The 20825-nt window shown below is 45.6% G+C and overlaps 1 protein-coding gene across 1 annotated transcript; it reads left to right on the top strand.

The window, feature by feature from the left end:
- The first annotated feature begins 1 nt into the window (after window position 1).
- On the top strand, window positions 2–19917 carry NSFL1C (NSFL1 cofactor). The gene is made up of 9 exons (XM_068566175.1): window positions 2–192; window positions 2566–2663; window positions 8344–8418; window positions 10925–11090; window positions 11700–11792; window positions 13025–13134; window positions 13540–13677; window positions 18198–18362; window positions 19512–19917. The coding sequence occupies exons 1-9, from the start codon at window positions 88–90 to the stop codon at window positions 19672–19674; spliced, it is 1113 nt and encodes a 370-aa protein (XP_068422276.1). The 5' UTR covers window positions 2–87; the 3' UTR covers window positions 19675–19917.
- Window positions 19918–20825: the final 908 nt, after the last annotated feature.

Here is a 20825-nt window from a genome sequence, read left to right as displayed (position 1 = left end):
CAGGGCTGACCGGTGTGTGGAACGCGCCGGCGGGGCTGAGGCTGTGCGGCGGCGCCCGGAGCGGTTTGGGCGGCGCACGGAGCTAAGATGGCGGCGGAGCGACAGGACTCGCTGAGGGAGTTCGTGGCGGTGACGGGCGCGGAGGAGGACCGGGCCCGCTTCTTCCTGGAGTCGGCCGGCTGGGACCTGCAGGTAGCGCCGCGAGGCGGGCCGCGTCGGGCGGGCTGGGGACTGCGGAGCGCGGACGCCTGGCGCGACAAGCCCGCAGTGGTCGAAGCGCACAGTCATCCCGCCGGGCCGCGGCCCGACCCAGGCCTCAGGGTCCTGGGGCCGCTTGCCACGCGTCGCCAGCTTGGCCTGGGCGTGGGGAAACGCGGGCTAGCTCCGGCCCGGACCTGCTCTACCCGGCCTCAGTTTCCCCTTCTGCCTGGCTCTCGGGTCGGCGAGATTTGGGGCAGTGCCGCAGCCCGCGTGAAGAAGGGGAGCCTGGGGGCGTGGCTGCCGCGCCGAGTCTCGGCTGCAGGCCCGGCCCGACTGACCAGCTCCCCGGTGGAGCGGCGCTGGGGACTAGGTGCTCGTTCATTTCCATTTTCGCAGCCCCGGCCTCGGGACAGGGGAGAAACCCAGCCCAGGACTTGGCCCACGCCCCCTCCTACCTAATTGCTGGGAGAAGCTGGGTAGTGGAGCCTATTCATCTTTAATAAGTAACTCTTCTGTAAAATGGGAGTTTTCGTGGAGCTTATCGTCTAGTTCACCAGCATGTATTAAGTATACGTTAAATATTTATTAGTTAAGAAGACATTAAGATAGGCTACACTAGGCAGGGATTTTTGTAAACTGTTGAATCCCCTGTGCCTGGAAAAACGCCTGACACGTAGTAGGCACTCAGTAATTAATTGTAGGAAGAATTGCATACATGTTGTTGGCCAGCCTACGTCTTAGGTAGATGATGATGATTAAAACTTATTGAGTGCCTGCCATGAGCCAAGTGCTGTTCTAACTGCTTTAGGTGTCTTAAGTCATTTAACCTGTGCATTTTGAAGCTGAGGTTTAGGGAGGTTAAGTAACTTGCTCAGTGCCTCACTAGCTACCAAGTGGAAGAGATGGCATTTGAACTCAGTTCTGTCTGATACCAGAGCCCAAGCTCTTAACCACCATGTGCCCTGGCACTTTACATATGATGATTCAGTTAATCCTAGCCACACTGTGAGGTAAAGAAAACTTCCTCAGTTGTATAGATGAATTGGGAGCTCAGAGGTCAAGTGATAGGCCCAAGGTCACACACCCAGGGATTAGGATTTGAACTGTGTCTGCTGACTTCACCATTTATATGCTTCCCGAAAGTGTAAGAGTTAGATAAAGCATCACACCTGTGCAGACACACAGTGTAAAGCCCCTGTGCTGGGCAGAAATACAAAATGCAGCTTCTGCCTGAAAGACCTAAAAGCTCACAGTGTTACAGGTGGCAGGTCATCAGTCCCAGTCTCCTCATGCTATTAGTGGGGAAACGGGCTCATGCATGTGACATGACTTGCCCAGGACTTGAATGTAGACACCCCTCAATGCCAGTTCAGTGCATGTCCCACGGCAGCATACTGCCTCCTGGCAGGCCTGCTAAAGCGTGTTCTGTAAAGACACGCTGCTTCCAACAGGCTGGTTATGTCCCACAGCAGCTCACTGCCTCCTAAAAGGTGGTGACCTTGAGGACAAGAGCCATGTCTTTTTCACCTCTGTAGGCCTCATTGCTCTCTTACTTCTTTGTGCAAAGTAAGTGATAAGTAAACACCTGTGCATTGAGTCCATGCGAGAAACGTCCAATTACAAATGGCCAAAAGAGGCCCATATTCCTTCTGTATGTGTAGAGCTAAGACATGACTGCATAAATGTTAATGGATCCTCTCGTCCGTTTTGCAGGGTTGGTGGGATGGGTGTCCCCATTGCACAGATTAGGAAACAGCCTCAGAGAGAAAGTAAAAGTAGCAATCTGGACTGACCTCACAGTTCCCAACTCCTGGCTATCACCTAAATGCTGAGAGCAAGGGCCTGAGCAGACTGCCTGGGATCGAGCCTGGCTCTACTCCTTACCAACTGTGTGACCTCAGTCAGCTTTCTTAGCTTCTCGGTGCTTCTCTATCAGCTATAAAATGAGATGATAATAGCACTAACTACATAGGGTTCTTTAAGGATTAAATGAGTTAACACAGGTAGAGTTGTACTCAGAACAACATGGCTCATAAATAAGTGCTCAATAAATGTGCACTGCTTTTACTAGATCACATTTCCTAATAAAAATGAGAATGAGGAGTGTCTCCATCCCAACTTTCCTTCTTGCCTTCTTTTTCCCTTAGTAGGTGGAATTTTTTTTAGGTAATATGAAAACAAATAGTTGGGCCATTACCTTTTGGTCTTATTTTCTATGCCCCCCTCCCCCCCCAAATGCAGACCGCCTTGTAAGTGTGGGCCATATTTTTGTGTCTTTGCTCCTTTGTGTTCAAAGGAGATGAAAGGAGATGTGTTAGATGAAGGCCTGTTTAAGGATCCCAAGTTACTACCTCTCTGTTTCAGATCGCCCTAGCAAGCTTTTATGAGGATGGAGGGGACGAAGACATTGTGACCATTTCGCAGGCAACCCCCAGTTCGGTATCCAGAGGCACAGCCCCCAGGTAAGGGCCAACTTCAGTTATTGCTACATTGGTGTGCTTCCAGCAATGGTGAGCTATTTCCTGACTCGACAGAGGGTTCAGGCCTGGGGATGTGGACCAGTGGGTTTGAGGGAGGAAGATAGACTGACTGGTGGGTAGTAGTTTCTTGCAAGACTTATTCCTTTCCTGTAGAGATTTGGGATTGTTAACTGAGTGTGGTATATGATCCAATCCTGGAGGAAACCACAGAACCAACTTTTAAGATGTTTGGGAGGGGGGTCTCTTATTTATGAAATATGAGGAGTGGCCTCTCCATTTCTGGAAGTTTTTAAGTAGAAACCGAAGTACTTCCTTTCAGGGATGCTGTAGATGTAAAAGATTAGGCCAGGTGACTTTAAAAAGGCTCTTTCAATATTTTAGGATGCCCATTACCCTATTAAGAAGACTTGGAGAAAATAAACGTGTTTAACCCACCCTTTCCCAAATTGATTAGGGAGACCCTGTCTTATTTTGTGAAGCAGTGTTAACCTTTGCTGTCCCATTTGCATCCCCTGTCCTGGCCACCCTGGCTCCAAGGTTCTCACAGCCGATCACTGCTGTGATCTACAGAGTGGGATGATGCAGGTCTTCTGGGAGACAGGCAGGGCCTCTTCCTTTAAAGGTGTCTGAACTACAGCTCCCCTCTCTGCTGTAGCCTGATTTGTTTCTACTCTCTGGTGTATGTTCTCAATTTATTTGAGTTTGAATTCAACCCCAGAATACAGATATAGTGTTTCTTTGCTGGTGAAGTGATAAATTGTGTTTCTCTCTAAGGGCATCTGAGATTTAAATTACATTTCCTCCCTTTCTAGAAGGAACACTAACCCCAGTTCTCACTGCTTCCTTAACTTCTTCCCCTACGTACATTTCCAGAGGAAAGAGGTAATAGGCAGGACATCTTTTAGTTATTCATAGATGCCCACGTGTGAGGTGTCAGTGATGGCACATCAAGATGTTACTGCCTGGGACCTGGTTGATAAGGTAAGGGCTTTTCTTGTAGCTGCTGATAGAGACAGCTGACTTCCTGGGGTGTGTCTTTCACAGGCACCCCAGATTACTGTTGGGGTGTTGGCACAAAAATACAGAGGAGGAGAAATTGAAACTTAGCCTCTGATGTCAGTCACATGTTCACACCTGTCTTCTCTGATAGACCCAAAGTCCTGTCAAGACCAGTGGTTTATGGGACTTCCCTGGCGGTCCAGTGGTTAAGACTTCACTGTCCAATGCAGGGGGTACAGATGCAATCCCTGGTTGGGGAGCTAAAACTCCGCATGCCTCACAGCCAAAAAACCAAAACATAAAACAGAAGCAATACTGTAACAAATTCAATAGAGACTTAAAAAATGGTCCACATCAAAAAAAAATCTTTAAAAAAAAAAAAAAGGCAATGGTTTATTAGAACCTGGGCTAGGAGCCTGACTGCTCACATTCAAATCCCAGCACTGCCAGTTTAGAGCTTTGTGACCTTGGGCAGGTTACTTAACATCTCCAGTCCCTCAGTTTTCGTCACCTGTCAAATGGGAATGATGATAGTGCCTACTACCACATGGGAGATTAAATGAGTTAATACTTACATAGCACTTAGAACACAGAACGTGTTAACTGCTATTATTGTCATTTTATTATTACCATTATTAGCATCCATTCTCATCTTCCCCATTCTTTTCTTATTTGTTCCCTGTCTCATTCCACAGCAAGTTTATATGTTAAAAAGTAGACTTAAAAGTAAAAGAATCAAGGGAATAGAGTTTAACATTAAGACTGCGGGGAGTAAAAGACTGAGCACACATGCAGGCCTAAAGGTCTTACTTTTTTGCTTTGGTTAAGCCTCAGACTCGGTACTGGGCTTAGGTGAAGCCAAGGAAAAGGGAGAGGGAAGGCACTGTTTGTTACATCGTTGTCCTTGTCCAGGTGGTCAAGGCTGACTGCATTCTCAGGAAAAGGCAGGCTTGTGCTAGCACCTCAGAGGAATCCTGTGTGGGGCCTGCCTTTCCCCTGTTTGACCTGACTGTTGCAGGACACAGCCTGCTGCTGAGCTCTCCCCGACCCCACTGTCATCTTCTCGCATACCTTTTCATGTCATCACTGCCTCTGTGGCACAGCACTCAGTTAGTGAGTTCCTCCTCTGACTCTAGAACAGGGGTTCTTCACGTGGAGGCCCTGAACCCCCTAGGAGGAATCTGTGGAACGGATGTCAGAAGGTCCATAAATTATCTGAAATTGTAGGTAAAAACTTGTGTATATGTAGTACCTTTTCTGGCAAGAAAATTCATAACTTTTATCAGATTCTCAAAGGGCTGTGGGACATAAAAAGGTTAACCATAGCTGTAGGAGAAAGTCTAAACTCCTCAGTTATAACAGCTGTCATTTATTGAGCACTTAACCAGCTGCCAGGCACTGGGTTAAGCTTTTATTGATATATATACATCTTTTTAACCCTTACTACAACCCTGTGAGGTGGATACCGTTATTCTTCCCATTTTACAGATGAAGACACTGAAGCTGGGCATCTTCCCAAGATCACACGGCTAGTAAAACAAGGATTTAAATGCAGATCGGTTTCTGCTTCCAGCATTCAGCTCTCAGCCAGAATGATGTACTGCCTCTCCCTGTGGACATTCACGGTCCCCCAGAATTTGCTGTGAACCTGCCATCCTCATCTTATCCCCCTTTTCCTCCTTTCTTAAATCTTTATTTCAACCAAACTGATTTGTTTGGTGTCTCAATTCTGCCTTGTTTTTGGTTCTTCTGCTTTTGTTTGAGCCTCTCATCTGACTGGACATGCCCACTCTCTTGCTTCCTTTCCACCTGTGCAAATCCTCTGTGTCCTTCCAGGTTTAGCTCCCTCCCCACCTTCTCTACTGAGCATGTTATCCCCCAACCCATAGGCAGCACGAACTCCAGTCACAACCCATATCCACGTACTACTGTATGACATCTTTCCTGTGTTGTCTTGAATTCTTCTCCTGATAATTACCTTAATATTTTTCTCCCTAAGTAAGTTGTAAGTTCCTGGAGGTGGGAGGGCTAGTATTCCAGGAGCACCCACCATCTGTCTGGCTCTGCCAGATATTCTCACATACGTTCTCTTCTTATACCTCTATAACCATGGATGTAGGTCAGGTGCTCACCATTTCACAGGTCAGGGTGCTGAGTCTTAGGAAAGGTTGAGTAACACGTTTGCTGTTATAGTGGAGTCAAACCCAAATTTGTCTAAATCCAAAGCTGCTGCTTCTGCCATGTGCTAGCTACCTCTCTGTGCAATACCTCCCACCCCTGTACCGAGCACAGGGTCGAGCAAGAGGTAGGCTGTTACTTCTTCCTTTTTTTTATTCTTTCATTCAACCAAACTGTACTTTCTTAGAATTCTAGGGAGCACCGTTGTCTAATTCTCTAAAACTATACTGTCCAGTATGGTAGCCACTAGCCTCATGTGGCTATTTAAATTAATTAAAATAAAACATTCAGTTATTCATTTGCACTTACCAAATTTTAAATGCTCAATAGCCACGTGTGAGTAGTGGCTTCATTATTGGACGGTGCAGGTACAGCATTTCTGTCACTGCAGAAAATGTGATCTGACAAAGCACTTTTGTGCCACTTCAGGGTGCCTGGGAGATAAAGTTCTGATGCTGAAAAATTGAAATTTCTGAAACATTTTGCCTATTTGTGGAAGATACAAGACAGAGTATTCTGAAATTGGTAATGCCCCCAGGACATCCATACTGTTAAGGTAACTCTCAGAGCATTACTCCAGAGCAGTTGTTCTCAGTCTTGAGCATGCATCAGAATTACTTGGAGGACTCCTTAAAACCAGATTGGTAGACACTCCTTTCAGGGTTTCTGATTGAGGAGGTCTAGGGTAGGGGCTGAGGATTTGCATCTTTCACAATTTTGAGGGTAATACTGATGCTCCTGGTCCAAGGACCGGCACTTTGAGAACTGCTGCTCAAGAGTAGTACTTGAAATGTGCTACACCGTGCATCAGCACCCCGACTGTTCACAGCACGCCCACGAGGTTGGTGCTGATTGTCTCCATTTTCACATGAGAAAATGAAGGCTTAGAGAATTTCATTAGCATGCCCAAGATCCCAGGGTTGGAGGCTAAGTTGGGATTGGAACCAAGTAAATGGACACCAGAGTCTGTGTTAGATACTGTCAGAGTCTAGGTGTAAGAACTTTTGGGGAAAGAGTCAGACCTATAGCCAGAGCAAGTGGTTTGCTCAAGCAGGTATACACATGTGTATTTGAAGGTGTTTAACGACGGAGAGATAGAGGATTTTTTTTTTCCGTAGACGCTAAGCTAAGCATCTGTGGAAAACTCCCCTGGGAAGAGTAATGAGTAGAATTAGCCTTTTAGGGCACTAGTATGGATCTTATCACTTGCATCCTTTTAAACCATGGTGTGTAGAGCATGAAGGAATGCCCAGGAGGTTGCTCTCAGCTCACTCAGGCAGGAATGTATTTGCTACATCGGTTGATCTTTGTCCTCTTTTTTCTAGTTAGTGGAGCCTCAGAGCCTATTCTGTCCTCTGATTGTCTCCCTGAAATAAATCTTTCTTCAAGGCTGAACTGGAGTAAACGACTCCTTCTCTAGCCTCACTAAATCTCCATTACCCTCTCCCACCATATTAAACGGAAACAACTTTTTCCCCCTAAGGAATACAGAAAATGTTTTTATAAATTGTGTGTCTCATGATCCTTGAAAAACTAAGATTTTTCCTTAAGGACAAATCTAAACTAGGAAAAAAGTGGCAGTGTAAGACTGTCAGAGGAGGGAGTTAACCCTTCTCATACCATGTTTAGTGTGCCCTCTCTACCGCACCCCACACAACCCTGCTTTTTTCCTAAACACTAATAAATACTTGACTAACCTACAGCAGAAGCAGAGGCCTTTTCATGCATATATTCATTTCATTTTTACTTCTTGATGATTTATCCTTCCTCTAATGTGTTACTTTCACTAGTCTCTGTGTATGTGCCTGTGCTGCTTTCCTGTAATGCCCTGTTGGTCCCCTTTCCCCACCAGCCCCACCATCCTTTATCCAATTGACTGATGGTCCCCTAGTTTGTTAGCACTCGGTCCAAATGTTGCATTTTTCTGGGACGCTTTTCTTGACGTTCCCCCGCCCCCACCTAGAACAGGAGACTGCTCTCACGTCCCATGTGCTTCCCTCTGTCACAGCCCCTGTTGCACAGTATTTAACGGATGGTTTCCTGGCCAAAGAGCCACTAGCCTGTAAGCAACTAAAGGGTAAGAACTGTGCCTGATCATTTTATAGACCTAGCATCCAGTTCAGTGCCTGGCACACAGGCATTCCCCCAATATTTAGAAATTATATGATGAAAATCACTATCCAGTAGTGTGTTTTTAAAGTAGTACAGATCCTATCTGGTTCCCTCCTCCCCCTCTAGGAGAGCTTAAATTGGATTTCATTTTACTTCTTGATACACTTCCTAATTTATTCTTAGTACTGTGTGACCTTGAATAAATATCATTGTTTTGCATATAAACTTGAGAGGTTAACCCTCTTCCCATAGATCCTCTTACTGCCCCACCAAAAAACCTAACCTCAGTGTCCTCAACTGTTAGCAGCTGATGATGCGGATCACCTTTCTTTTACTCCCCTTGAGATCATTTTGCTCCTTTCTGTGTCTCCAGCGATAATAGGGTGACATCCTTCAGAGACCTCATTCATGACCAAGACGAGGATGAGGAGGATGAGGAGGGTCAGAGGTGAGTCTTTATTGGGGGCACAGTCCACAGGAAAGTCCATTGTAATGTATAAATCACCTAGAACAGCCTAGAAGGATAAACATGCTCAGTTACCATTAGCCATTACTACTGTGGGCTAGTCATACGCATACTAGAAACAGTTTTCCACTCCCTGTGCTTAGAAGTGATCCCTGTCCTCTTACTATTTTTTTTTCTTTTGGGGTATTCTGGATTTGTTTTTGTTCTGTTTCATTTTTAATTATTAAGATAATATGTATCTATTGAAGAATATTAGGGGAAGGGAAATAAATCTATAAGGAAAAAAGCCATTTGTAGTACCACAACCCAGAGGTAACCACGTATCAATAATATTTTTGGTGTATTTCCTTCCAGCTTTTCCTTAATTGAAAAAGCAATATATTACATAATAAAGAGAAAAAAAGGGCTTACAAATGTATATTCCTCCAATATACAGACACAGTACTGTTTTTTGTTGGTTTGTTTTTAACCTTTAGGAATGTTATAATAAAATTAGTGTCCATTGTGGAAAATGTAGAATAGCATAATGAAAAAAAGTGTAACACTCATCCACCCTTTGGTAACTACGGTTAATATTTTGACATATTTCCACTAAGTGTTGGTTCTGTGTGTAAATGTAGTTTGTTTATATTGTATTTTACATGGTGAAAGGCAGATGTTTGTTTCTTGCTTTTGTAGGATTAATGCTACATCTTGAATACTTCTCCAGGTCATTAAGATTCTTCATAAGTGCTTTCAGTGACTATAACGGTCATCATATGGAATGCTCGACATTTAAATCATTTCCAGTTTTTTGCCACCTTAAATATCAATGCTGTGAACATCTCTGTGTATTAATCTTTGACTACACTTCAGATTATTTTGGATAGTTTATAGAAATGAAAATACCGGGTTAGGGGCATGAGTATTTTTAAGGCATTTGATCACAGATTCCTAGTTTGGAAGCCAGGGCTTTGAGATCCCTTAATAAGGATCTTACAGTCCACTGAACAGAACTTTGTCTACCTGGAATGAACAAGGATGAACTGGCTGCAGCCTCACTTCATGGGGTTTGGTTTTCCATGGAATCTGTCTTGGTCTGTCAAACATTCCTAAGGACCATTTTATAATAACCATTATGGAAATGCAGTTATCTCATCGTGGTCACTCTTTGGGAAGTGGGCTGAGAAATTATGTGTGTTCTGTTCTCTGTCTTCGTCCACGTAGTGACCTTTACACTACCTCAGAGCCTTCTATTTAGATACACTCAAAGTTCAGGAATAAATGTTAATTTCAGTGTTTTAATACTCCTTGAATGAAAGGCAGTGTCATCAAGTAAGTGAATGCCCAACTCCTAAATGACCTCCTCCTACTTCTCCTGTCCTGTCACATCCTCCAGGCGGTGACCTTCTTTTACTTCACATCCCGGTTACATCTCTGGTCCCTCAGCATTTCAGACCTAATGACACTGGTGCTGTTGTCCATGCCAAGGCCTAGGGTTTTGCCTTGCATTCTCTGGGGAATGTCAGAAAATGGAAGGCTGAGGCTCAGTTTTATAGGTTCTCAGTTCTCCCCACTGAGACGTGCTGTTGACTTAGCTGTGAATAGGAGTGATAAGGAGGCAGCTAGCCAAGGCTACATGACTGAAGGTTTTCAGATGCAGGTAAAAAAAAAAGATGCTAACTTCATCTCAAGCCATGCTTGGCCCATTGCAAAGCAGGTATGGTTATCTTGGGGCTTGTATTTGAGCTTCCCTAACCTCCTCCAGTACCCACTCTTCCGCATCCGTCCGGTGTATGTCACAAGAATTGCAAGGTTAGGTGAGGCTTGGGAGCTCTCGGTGCTGTATCACACCTTACATGTGTGCATTACTCTGTGCTTGTTCTTTTGCATACTTCCGCTGATTTGAACCTGATGGCCCTGACTTAAGGAACAGGTAGGTAAGGGCATGTGGTCCTTCCCTTCCATTTCAAAGAAGGAAAGTGAGGTTAGCTCAGTGCATTGGCTTGCCCAGGTCACTCAGTGGCAGAGCCAACAGTGGAACCTAGCTGCTTGTACTAACCACGCCACTGCCACCATTAATCCAGGGCTGCTAGTGGTAGCTGCTTCTAACTGACCATAGTGATCATCTGCTGGAAAGGTGCTGGCCGACGGATGGTGAATTCCCAGAGCTAACGTGCTGTCGTGCATGCCTGGAATACCCTTCCCTTGTTCTTTGCCTGATAAACTCATCCTCAAGATTTAGCCTAGAAGACACCCTTCTAGGAACCCTTGACTGTACTCCCCAGCTCTGTGTTCCCAGAGCTCCCCTTACTGACTTCTACTGTGGCTCACACTGCAATATGGCTGCCTGCCTCTTAAATCTGTCCCCACCTAGACAGTAAGTTCCTTAAAGATGGGCATTTGTACCCTTTGCCTCACTGTACCCAGCTCCTAGCCCAGAGCCTGGCACATGCTCTATTCATGTTTTCTAAGTATATTTGGTGTTAGATGTGTATTTTCTGCACAGGTTTTATGCCGGGGGCTCAGAGAGAAGTGGACAGCAGATTGTTGGCCCTCCCAGGAAGAAAAGTCCCAACGAGCTGGTGGACGATCTCTTTAAAGGTGCCAAGGAACATGGAGCCGTAGCTGTGGAGCGAGTGTCCAAGAGCCCTGGAGAGACCAGTAAACCAAGAGTGAGCATAAGGGGTCGGGGTCGTTGTCTGTGTCCACAGGACTGAGGTTCCAGGGCAGGGGAAAGGAGGCCTTCCTCACCCCAGCAGTGACTGAATTTGTTTTTGTTTTGTTTTTCATTTGCTCACTTCCTCTCATATGCAGAAGAGCAGTGCAGTTTCTCTTACCTTTTAACATGAAATCAAGATTTGGGGCAAAGTTTTCAAACCTATGGCCTGCGGTCTGGATCAGGTTCTGCAAACATGTTTTGTTTGGCCTAACCAACCTGACTTACTCAGTGTCTTGCTTTATTTTTGTTTTAATTGAATCGGTGGCCACCTGTTTTACGTACAGTCAAGGATTTCTGTTTTCTTTGTGAAAATCAAAAAGTCTTTAGTGTTATCCCACACCTAGATTCTGAAATGGTCATGATTAACTAGAGCTTAGTAGCAGCCGTTCCCTTTAACCAAACAGTATCCCCCCACCATTCCAGTTTTTACCCCCGTCTCTGAGTTTCCTACTCAGAGAAAGTATACCTAGTAGTTAACAAGCTTGAGATAACATCATTGTATCTGAATAACCTGTAAACTGTTGACCCACTCCTCCGGTGTTTATGAACTTGGCTTTTATAGCCTTTTGCAGGAGGTGGCTACCGCCTTGGAGCAGCACCAGAGGAAGAGTCCGCCTACGTGGCAGGAGAAAGGAGGCGGCATTCCGGCCAAGATGTGAGTGTGCACCTACCTTCTTTAGGGAAGCTCGTGGACTGTTTTATCATTTTAGGGGAGAAATTAGTCCCATGTTACACGTGAATCAGCAGCCTCTGAAAGGGAAGAGGCAGCAGGTTTGCTGTCATCCGTGAATGGAAAGGCTTACCTGAGAATCAAAAAGACAGCTCTCATCTGGCTGGGTGTGGGGGGTGGGGGGTGGGGGGTGGCTCATGAGTGAGGACAAGCAGAGCGGATGGACAAATAAAGGAGTTTTCTGAGCATTCCATGGATCTCAGGCAGAGGGATAGTGATTCCAGGGTTCTCTGGTGGTGTGAACGTGCCTAAAGAACTTGGTCTTTAGACGCCCGCCCGCCACAAGGAGGCCTGAAACGTACTTTTTGAACTTTTTCCGTATTGTATTCCGGTCCTTTTTTCCCTGCGCATAGAGATCCCCCCTCTCCAATAAGTGTAATCATACTGTAGAATCAGTTTTGAGGTTTATGTCGTAAACTTTTTTTTTTTTTAATTTTGTTGAAGTATAGTTGATTTACAATGTTGTATTAATTTCTTTTGTACAGCAAAGTGACTCAGCTATATATATATATATATACTTTTTCAGTGCCATAAACATTTTCATATAACCTTGTGGCCATTAGTCTCCATAATGTATTTGTTTTTAATTATTTTGGGTTGTTTTTCCAAAGTAAAGTAGTCAAGCAAGGAGGAAATAAAAATCCTATCCACCTGAGGTAGCAGCTGCTAATAGGTTGGTCTTTAGTCCTCTAGACCCTTTTCTGTGTATATATATAGGGAGTCGTTAACAGGAATTGTAGATATCATTTTTAATGGCTGCAAAATAGTCCACGTAAGATTTGCCATGCTACTTTAGTTGACAACAAGCTTTGTGCCAAGCACACTGGCAACCCTATAGATAAGGAAGCCACAGCTTCAATTGAGTCATCTGCTCAGTGCCACTTAGCTAGTGAGTGGCAAAATCAAGATGCAGACCCAGGTCTGCTTAAATCAAAGCCCATTCTCTTAACTTGTGCCATATCACCTTCTTATTTTAGGTTAATACTTATTTCATTGGTTGTTGATTGATCTCCTTGTGCATGAGTATATGTTTGTCTGTCTGTGTGTTTTAATAATGACACAGTAAAATAGTAAAAACTCGTTAATTTGCAAGTTCATGCTGGTGTGCTTGCCAGGTTCCTGACAATGTATGGACTGCTTACCTCCTGTTGTCACAGGTTCATATAGTGTTGAAGCTCTGGAAGAGTGGATTCAGCCTGGACAATGGTGAACTCAGAAGCTACCAAGACCCATCCAATGCCCAGTTTCTGGAGTCTATCCGCAGAGGGTGAGCAGAAAAGCCCTCCTTCGGATTCCATATCAGTGAGTGAGATGGCAGATGGGAAAGAAGAAGCTGATTCAAACATTTATTATTTAAGAAGTTTACATTTTTAAGCGGATTTAGCACAGTTGAGATACAGATTCACAGATCTGCTCCCAAAACCCTGTGTATCTACATTTCCCCTTTGGGCCTAGGACAGAGCCAAGTCACCAAGTAAGGTACAGGTCTCCACTCTTGACTCTGAGCAGGCATGAGAGGAGGGGGAGGCGGACAGGTAGCCGCTAGAGCAGTCGACTCCCTGTGAAGCCCAGCTTCACAGTTGGAACTGAGAAGTTTCTCCTCCCTTTGTACCCATCACTGTCATTCCCATCCTGCTCTGTGTGGGCCCCAGCACTGCCTTTTCTCCCACAGAGAGGTGCCAGCAGAGCTGCGGAGGTTAGCTCACGGTGGGCAGGTGAACTTGGACATGGAGGACCATCGGGACGAGGACTTCGTGAAGCCCAAGGGAGCCTTCAAAGCCTTCACTGGCGAGGGTCAGAAACTGGGCAGGTAAGGAGCAGCACGGGGGAGTGGGACTGTGTGGGCCCCTCCTGTCGGGCCCAGCAGGCCCTGTGTAAGGCTCACTTTGTATAGCTCTTTACTGTTTAGTACAGGGTACTTCAGATTTTATTTTTATGGGAGGAAGAGTATGGAGAACATAGGCTTTGGCATTAACACACCTGCGTTTAAATCTGTTCTTCACTTTCTAGCCATATGAGCCTGGACTATACAGGCTCAGTTTGCTCAACTATAAAGTGGGACTAATACGAATCCTTACCTCCTCGATTACCGTTGGGAGGAGCACGTAGAGCACTGCCCCACAGTGAGCAGTCAGTGTAATCGGTCAAGGTAACATATTGCTGCTTTGACTCGGTAATATAGGGTGTCCAGGGCAGGGATAACCTTCTGCATGGCTTTAAGGCTGAAACAGACACACGTATTCAGGTCACTTGAAATGGGGATTCAGAGGAGAAAGGAATCCTGGACTCTTGCCGGCCAGCCTACAGCGGCATCGTTTAGGATCCAGGGAAGCTCAGAGACATTGTTGCCCCTTTGCAGCCTGCTGCTCCACTGTTATGGCAGCTCTTATCTCTACTTCTTTGGTCCTGCCTGAGACTCAGTTTGTCATCTCCTGTGAAATTTTTGCCACCTGTCCTCTGCCATTATCTCTATCTTGCATTCAGACCCCTAATAGGATCTGACTGGTTGATAGTCCCTATTACCTCTGATAGGCAGGGTTCTCACACCAGATCCTTGACCATCCCATAGACAGGCAGCCTTCTCTCAGGGACCCACTCAGCTTTGGCCATACATGGGGTCACTTCGTCAGTATCCTTCAGAGGGATCTTTGCACATGAGAGGCACTCAGCATGGTGACCCTCCCCGCCAGTACCATCCTTATTTTACAAAGGGAAAGCTGAGGCTCTTGGACTTTAAGGGATACCCTTAGGTGCTCCCTATGGTAGAGCCGGGACTGGAATCAGGCCTTCTGATTGGCATTTCTCCCCACACTCCTACACAGCAAGACACCGTTTCTGACCTAGCTCTGGCAGCTCTTGAACTAGGCACTGCCCTTGCTCACCTCACCACCATCTGCAGGAATCAGTGTGGTCTGCCAACAGCTGTGAGCTTCTGGCTGGCCCTCTCCTAGAATCCCCTGCCTCCCTGCTGGCCATTCTTGCCTCATCAGGAGCAAGGGTCATAGCTCAGGACATTAGAGACCAATAGATTGTGGTTTACCAGGACCAAGATAGTTAAGTCCACCCTGCTCATCACTTCATCTACCACATTGGGGCCTGTGGGTTAGTCCGGGACAGCTGTTCTCTGATCCATCTGTGACTTACCTGTCAGCTATGGTAAGCTTTGTGGAGCACCAGATAATTTTTTTCCTTATATTATTAAAATAAAATGTGTTTATCTTTAAAAAATATATATATATATAGAAAATACAGATAAAGAATAAAAACTGTCCCTAAACCTAACACCCAGATATATCCAGTTAGTATCTGGGAAGTATCCTTCCAGCCTGTATACGTATATGGGTGTGTGTGTGTGTGTGTGTGTGTGTGTGTGTGTGTGTGTGTAAAAATAAATGTTCTATCACCTGTTATTTTGCCTAATCAATGTAGTATGGCTGTCATTCTAGATCAGTAAGTGTATTTCTACAATATTATTTTTAATGCTAACATAATTTTCTATCTTATGTATGTGCCATAATTTAACCAGTCCCTGATGTTAAACATTTAGGTGGCTGCCAGTATTATGAACAACATTACAATGAATATCTCTAATTAAATCTTTATATACCCTTTAATGTTGTACTAGAAGTAAAATTGCTAGCTCAAAAGATCTTCATATGTTTAAGATGTTGTCAAATTGCCCTCCAAAAAGGTTGTATCCGTCTTTCACCCACCAGTAGTTTTAAGGAAGGGTCCAGGGCACTGCACAGTTTGGGTTTGTCAGGTTTCATGATACTAACAGAAAATGCTTCTACTATTGGAAAGTCTAACTCTATTATGTGTGAAGACTCCACATCTCAAAAAATTAAGATGTTTTTAAGGAGTCTGTTTTAGCAAGATGGGAATACTTAGTGCAGGTGATGAATCAACAAGTCGAGACAGAGCTTGATAATCAGATGTGATGCTTGTCAGCTAAATAAATGTTCATTGCCAGTTCCACTTTGATTTTATTTCAGTTCTAGCTTTTAATGAAAAATGAGCTAAAAAAATGTTTTATACAGCTAAGGGAGATGGAACGTTAGCTTTTCAGTCTAAACTAGATGGACAGCTCTTTTAGTTTTTCCAATAAATTTTACTATGCTTTCCATTGTCTTCTTGTTAACTAAAATGGTCAAGAAGCCAAAAGTTTAAGAAATTTTTCTCAGGTTTGCCTCAAAAATCAGTCAATGCTTGTTTTTTCTCCAATTACCTAGAAAAATAAAGTGAATAGATTTTTCTCAGTTCAGAAATTTGAAAAAGTTCGTTCAGTTGCATGAAACTTTTTTTATTTTAGGCTTTGCATTTGTTTATTTGGACGGGAACTAATCTGAAGATTTGGGACGCCTGCATTTACTTGATTTTGAGTACCAAACACCAAGAGTGCACTTGGGATGGGGGTGAAGGGTAACACTGCTGCCAGGATGAGCTTTGCCCCCTCACCATGCATTCTGTAGCAGTCATCTTTGTAAAGCAGGTGGCAGGGTCTCAGGAGGTAGCATTGTGGCAACAAAGCACCTTAGTGTCCAATTTATTCCCACTACAAAGGAAATGAGCAGTGAGGTGATTCAGCTTCTCTCTCTTTCAGGCCTTTCTGGCAGGCAGCATCAGTGAGTACCCATCATGTACTTGGAATTGTTATAAACAGTTGAGGGACAGGCTGCCTAGAGTCTAATTAGAGAGTTGACCTAATGCCCTTAAAACTAATGAACAGAACAGAGTAGATCTTAGGCATTTACAGGTTCAAAATTTAACTTTCCACTATTTCCAAGCATCTCTTCAGGCCCGTGATGGTGTAATTTGTCTGTGTCTCAGCCCACATTTGAGTCCCACGTGCTGTGAGGCTGATCCATAGGAGCTCCTCTCATGTCCAGTAAGTGTGGCCAGGTTTCTCTTCTGAGCTCCACTTTGTAATTCTCTAAGCCACTGTTTTTCATGTCTACAGAAAAGAGTAAGTTCAGTTTTCAGTTCTTCCTTGCTAATTATGTGCCCTGGGGCAACATTTCACTGTGTTCCATGAAACAATCTGCAGGAGGTTAACAAGCGTAACATGAAAGAAAGGACATGGTGGTCAAATAAGTTTGCCTTAACCTCACGATCTCTCAAGACCTTCTTTAATATGTTAGTGGCCTGTGATGCTGTTGGTATAATATGTGGCATTTCAAAAACCTTCCTGGAGATAACTCAAGGAACTAGGGTCCCAGGGAACACACTTAGGAAAGCACTTTCAGTTGGATTTGCTGAGAATACCCTTTTTAGGTTGTAAGGATCAGAGGGAAGGGTGAGGTGTATGAATTAATCTAATTAGAGGCTTTGGGGGGAAGCAAGGGAGTTCTCATCCAATGGCCTCTATTCTCTGCATAGGTCTAGGCCAAGACATCTGCTAAGAGAAAGGCTGAGAATGAGATGCATAGATGGTTTACAAGAGAGAGATGAAGCCTCCAACGGTTATGGAGAATGGGGAATTCGTGTGCATTTTGTGTTTGTCAACCACCTGGAGTGTAGCACCCCTTTAATCCTCACAAGGGTCCTTGTTAAAGAACCTTGTTACTACCCTTGTTGAAACTCAGGGAGCTTAGATAACTAGCCCAACACTACCATAGCTAGTGGGTGAATTCGTACCCTGGTCCATCTCATTCCAAGATCTGAGCTGTCAACACTGCAGTAGGAACTGTGTCCTGTTCATATTGTATAATTAATCCCTGCAGTGCCAGGCACTTAGTTGGCTTTCCAGAAATCTCAACCACCTCCTGATAGTTGACACATGAATATGAGATACTCACATGAGTGAGGTTGCACTGGGGCAGGCAGGCCTGAAAACTCCATCAGAGGAAGAGTCTGGACTTGTCCCTTACATTCCAGCAGTCACCTGCCAAGCTGTGTCATGCCTGCCTCAGCTGCAGACTTGGCGTGCCCCCTCCCCATTCTGCCCTCAGCCTCTCACTGAGGCTAAAACTCATCCTGGTCTGTTGGGTCCTCCAGCATCGGGTCCCAGTTTCTCCTGGCCCAGGCTGTCGTGCATACTGCTTTCCTCCCTTCAAGCCCTTGTTCAGTTGTGGACACCAAGGAAGAAGGGGGTTGGTAACTTGCCCAACTCCAGGAGTGAGGGAGCTAGCAGTAATTTGGGGGTTGAGGTGAATTCCACTGGACCTCTAAGTTCCATCAGGACAGGGATTCTGTCTTGGACACTCCTTATATCAGTAGCAACAAACAGCACCAGACGTAGCAAATGCTCAGTAAAAATCTGAGACAGGATTCCCCTCTTGTGTGGGGCCTTGTTACTATTTGTGTCCTGATGCGATCCTCTCTCCTCAGCACTGCCCCCCAGGTGTTGAATACCAGCTCTCCAGCCCAACAGGCAGAAAATGAAGCCAAAGCCAGCTCTTCCATCTCAATTGATGAGTCACAGCCTACCACAAACATCCAAATACGGCTTGCTGATGGCGGGAGGCTGGTGCAGAAATTTAACCACAGCCACAGGTACCTTGCATTATGTGGCCTGGCTTATTCTAAGAGGGTCCCAGAAACTCCCACAAACAGGTGAGAAGCAGGGAGCAGTTCTTCCTCCCAAACACCAGCAGGCACTCCGTGCTTTCCCCAGAGGAGGCAGTGGGATAGGAAAGTATGCAAGTCTGAAGCCTTTGGTTTGGTCCCCACTCTTCCATTAAGTGTGGCCAGTGACTTGCTCCCTCCCCTGCGTGGGTCTCATTCCTCATCTCTAAAATTAGGGGATCGGATTCCTCAGAGGGGTTTTCTTAGCCACCAAACAATTTGTTCAAAGGAAGTTTCATGCTAAAGCCCAAGTGTAGAACAGATAAAATTTGAACTGCTGTGGTTGATGGAGGGGAGAGGGGATGCAGTGCACCCTCCCACCCACCTGGCTTCCTCTACCTCCCTGCCCGCAAGCAGCCTCTGAAAACCACTAGGCTACTAAGGTCTCTTCTAGATCTGGACTTTGAGAATTCTAGAATACCTGTTCCATCTCAGATCATCTGGGATCAAAGCAACTGTTCCTCCCCAATTTAAAGATGGGGAAACTGAGGAACAAAGTGATGAAGTGATTAGCAGGGGAGGACTGTTGCCAGTAAAGATATTTGGCAACTTCTTTTTCTAGAATAGCAGTGTCTAAATTTCATCAATCATAGGCCATATAAACCAGAACCCACATGTGGGGCCCAGGGAATGGCTTGCCAATCCTTGAGTGTTGACAGGCTTCACATGAGGTTAGTTGTGAAACAAGTTTGATTAGGATTACAGAAAAGGGATCAGGCAGAGAAGCCTCTAGGAAGAGGGGCCCAAATGTGGGCAGGGAGCACAGCATGATGAAGAACTGAAATGGGGAGGTAGGAGAACAGGGGGAAGGAGGGTGGTATAAAATTAGGCAGGCCTCAGGACCACAGTCAGGAGATTGGTGTTTATACCAAGGAAAGTGGGAGCAACTCTGAAGGGTTTTAGACAAAGGAGTGACATGAGCTCATGTGGTTCCAAATGAGAGCTTTGGGCACTCTGTGGAGAAGGATTGGGCAGGGGAGGGGACCTGGGGATGTGATAGAGCCTCCCGAAGCGGGGGGTGGGGACAGCAGGGAAGAACACTGCTCACCCACCTCTCCACTCCCCCCACTCCACCAGGATCAGCGACATCCGACTCTTCATCGTGGACGCCCGGCCAGCCATGGCTGCCACCAGCTTTGTCCTCATGACCACCTTCCCAAACAAAGAGCTGGCTGACGAGAGCCAGACCCTGAAGGAAGCCAACCTGCTCAATGCCGTCATCGTTCAGCGGTTAACATAACTGCCTGGCCCAGCCAGCAGCCTCATCTCCTTCCTGTGTCCCCCACGGCCAGCTGCCCCGTGGAGACCACCCCTCCACCCCCTCCCGCACACCCAGCAGTCCAGTGCCATGTCTCCTCCATAGCTCTGCGTTCTTAGATCTCAGTTGGACATTTGTTTTCTCCTTAGTTGCATTTCCTGGGGTTTTGTGACGATCAATGGACTTTAAAGAAAAAAATAAAAACAACCAAAAAAATGGAAGGAATATCACCAGCATGTTATACAGAACCTCTCCCACTGAGGCAGGCTTTGATTATCTTAAAATCATATTTATGTCTAAGGTGTGCAGGGAGGAGTTTTCTATCCCCTCTGCGTAAAAATTGCATGTGGCACACAACACCCACCCACTAGTGTGTCCCCCGCTGCCCCCAGGATGACTAGTGGAGGATTTCCCCTGTGTAGGGAAGGGAGTGGGGGGACTTACAGAAAAAGGCTTTTGCAGCCACTCAGTTCCACAAGAACAGATCTCTTGCCTGGATAAAACTGGGCAGCAACAAGAGTCCTCTGAAGCATGAGGTCAGATCCAGAGGCACACAATCCTTGTGCTCCTTTCACTCAAACCCTGGGAAGTTTACACTTTCCAGGCCTTGGCCAGCTGAGATTCTAACTACACCTGCTTCAGTGCTTTCCTCCCTCATCATCCAGGCTGCTCTGTCATTGCTTTATGTACTCCACATGCAGAAATCTGTACCTAGGAGGTAGATAGGGTATCTTTTTACTGGGAAACAGCTTGTGCCAACCCAGATGAATTCAGAGTCAGGGTATCTTGGTCTGAAAGAGAAACAATCAAAATACCACTGAGCACTGATGACGCATGGCAAATCACATGTTGAAGAAGGGGTGGGTTCCCTGTGCTACGAGCTCCTTGTACCGTGTTAGCGTTTGCAGGAGGCTTCTGCTGACTGAAGTCGGGGTGAGTAACAAAGATGGCTTTGCTGTGCAGGCTTCACTCCGCTGTTCAACCCGCTGAGTTCTGACTTGCACCAACTTGGGCAGTAGTCCCAGCCAGGACAAGACCCTTCCCGCATAAGTGTGCAAGTTTGAGAGAGGAGGATCACTGGGGTCTTGGATGGAAGCCTTTCCACCCCCTATTAAATGAGCCACAGACTTAGA

Source organism: Eschrichtius robustus, chromosome 16 (assembly GCF_028021215.1).
Source record: "Eschrichtius robustus isolate mEscRob2 chromosome 16, mEscRob2.pri, whole genome shotgun sequence".
Lineage (NCBI taxonomy): Eukaryota > Metazoa > Chordata > Mammalia > Artiodactyla > Eschrichtiidae > Eschrichtius > Eschrichtius robustus.
Note: the sequence above shows the minus strand (reverse complement) of the source record. Positions and strands in the feature narration are given on the sequence as shown.

Coding starts and splice junctions, on each gene's coding strand:
- NSFL1C (XM_068566175.1), top strand. CDS start 88: ATGGCGGCGGAGCGACAGGACTCGCTGAGGGAGTTCGTGGCGGTGACG. Junction 11,793..13,024: donor GGCGGCATTCCGGCCAAGAT/GTGAGTGTGCAC, acceptor CTGTTGTCACAG/GTTCATATAGTGTTGAAGCT. Junction 18,363..19,511: donor AAATTTAACCACAGCCACAG/GTACCTTGCATT, acceptor CCACTCCACCAG/GATCAGCGACATCCGACTCT.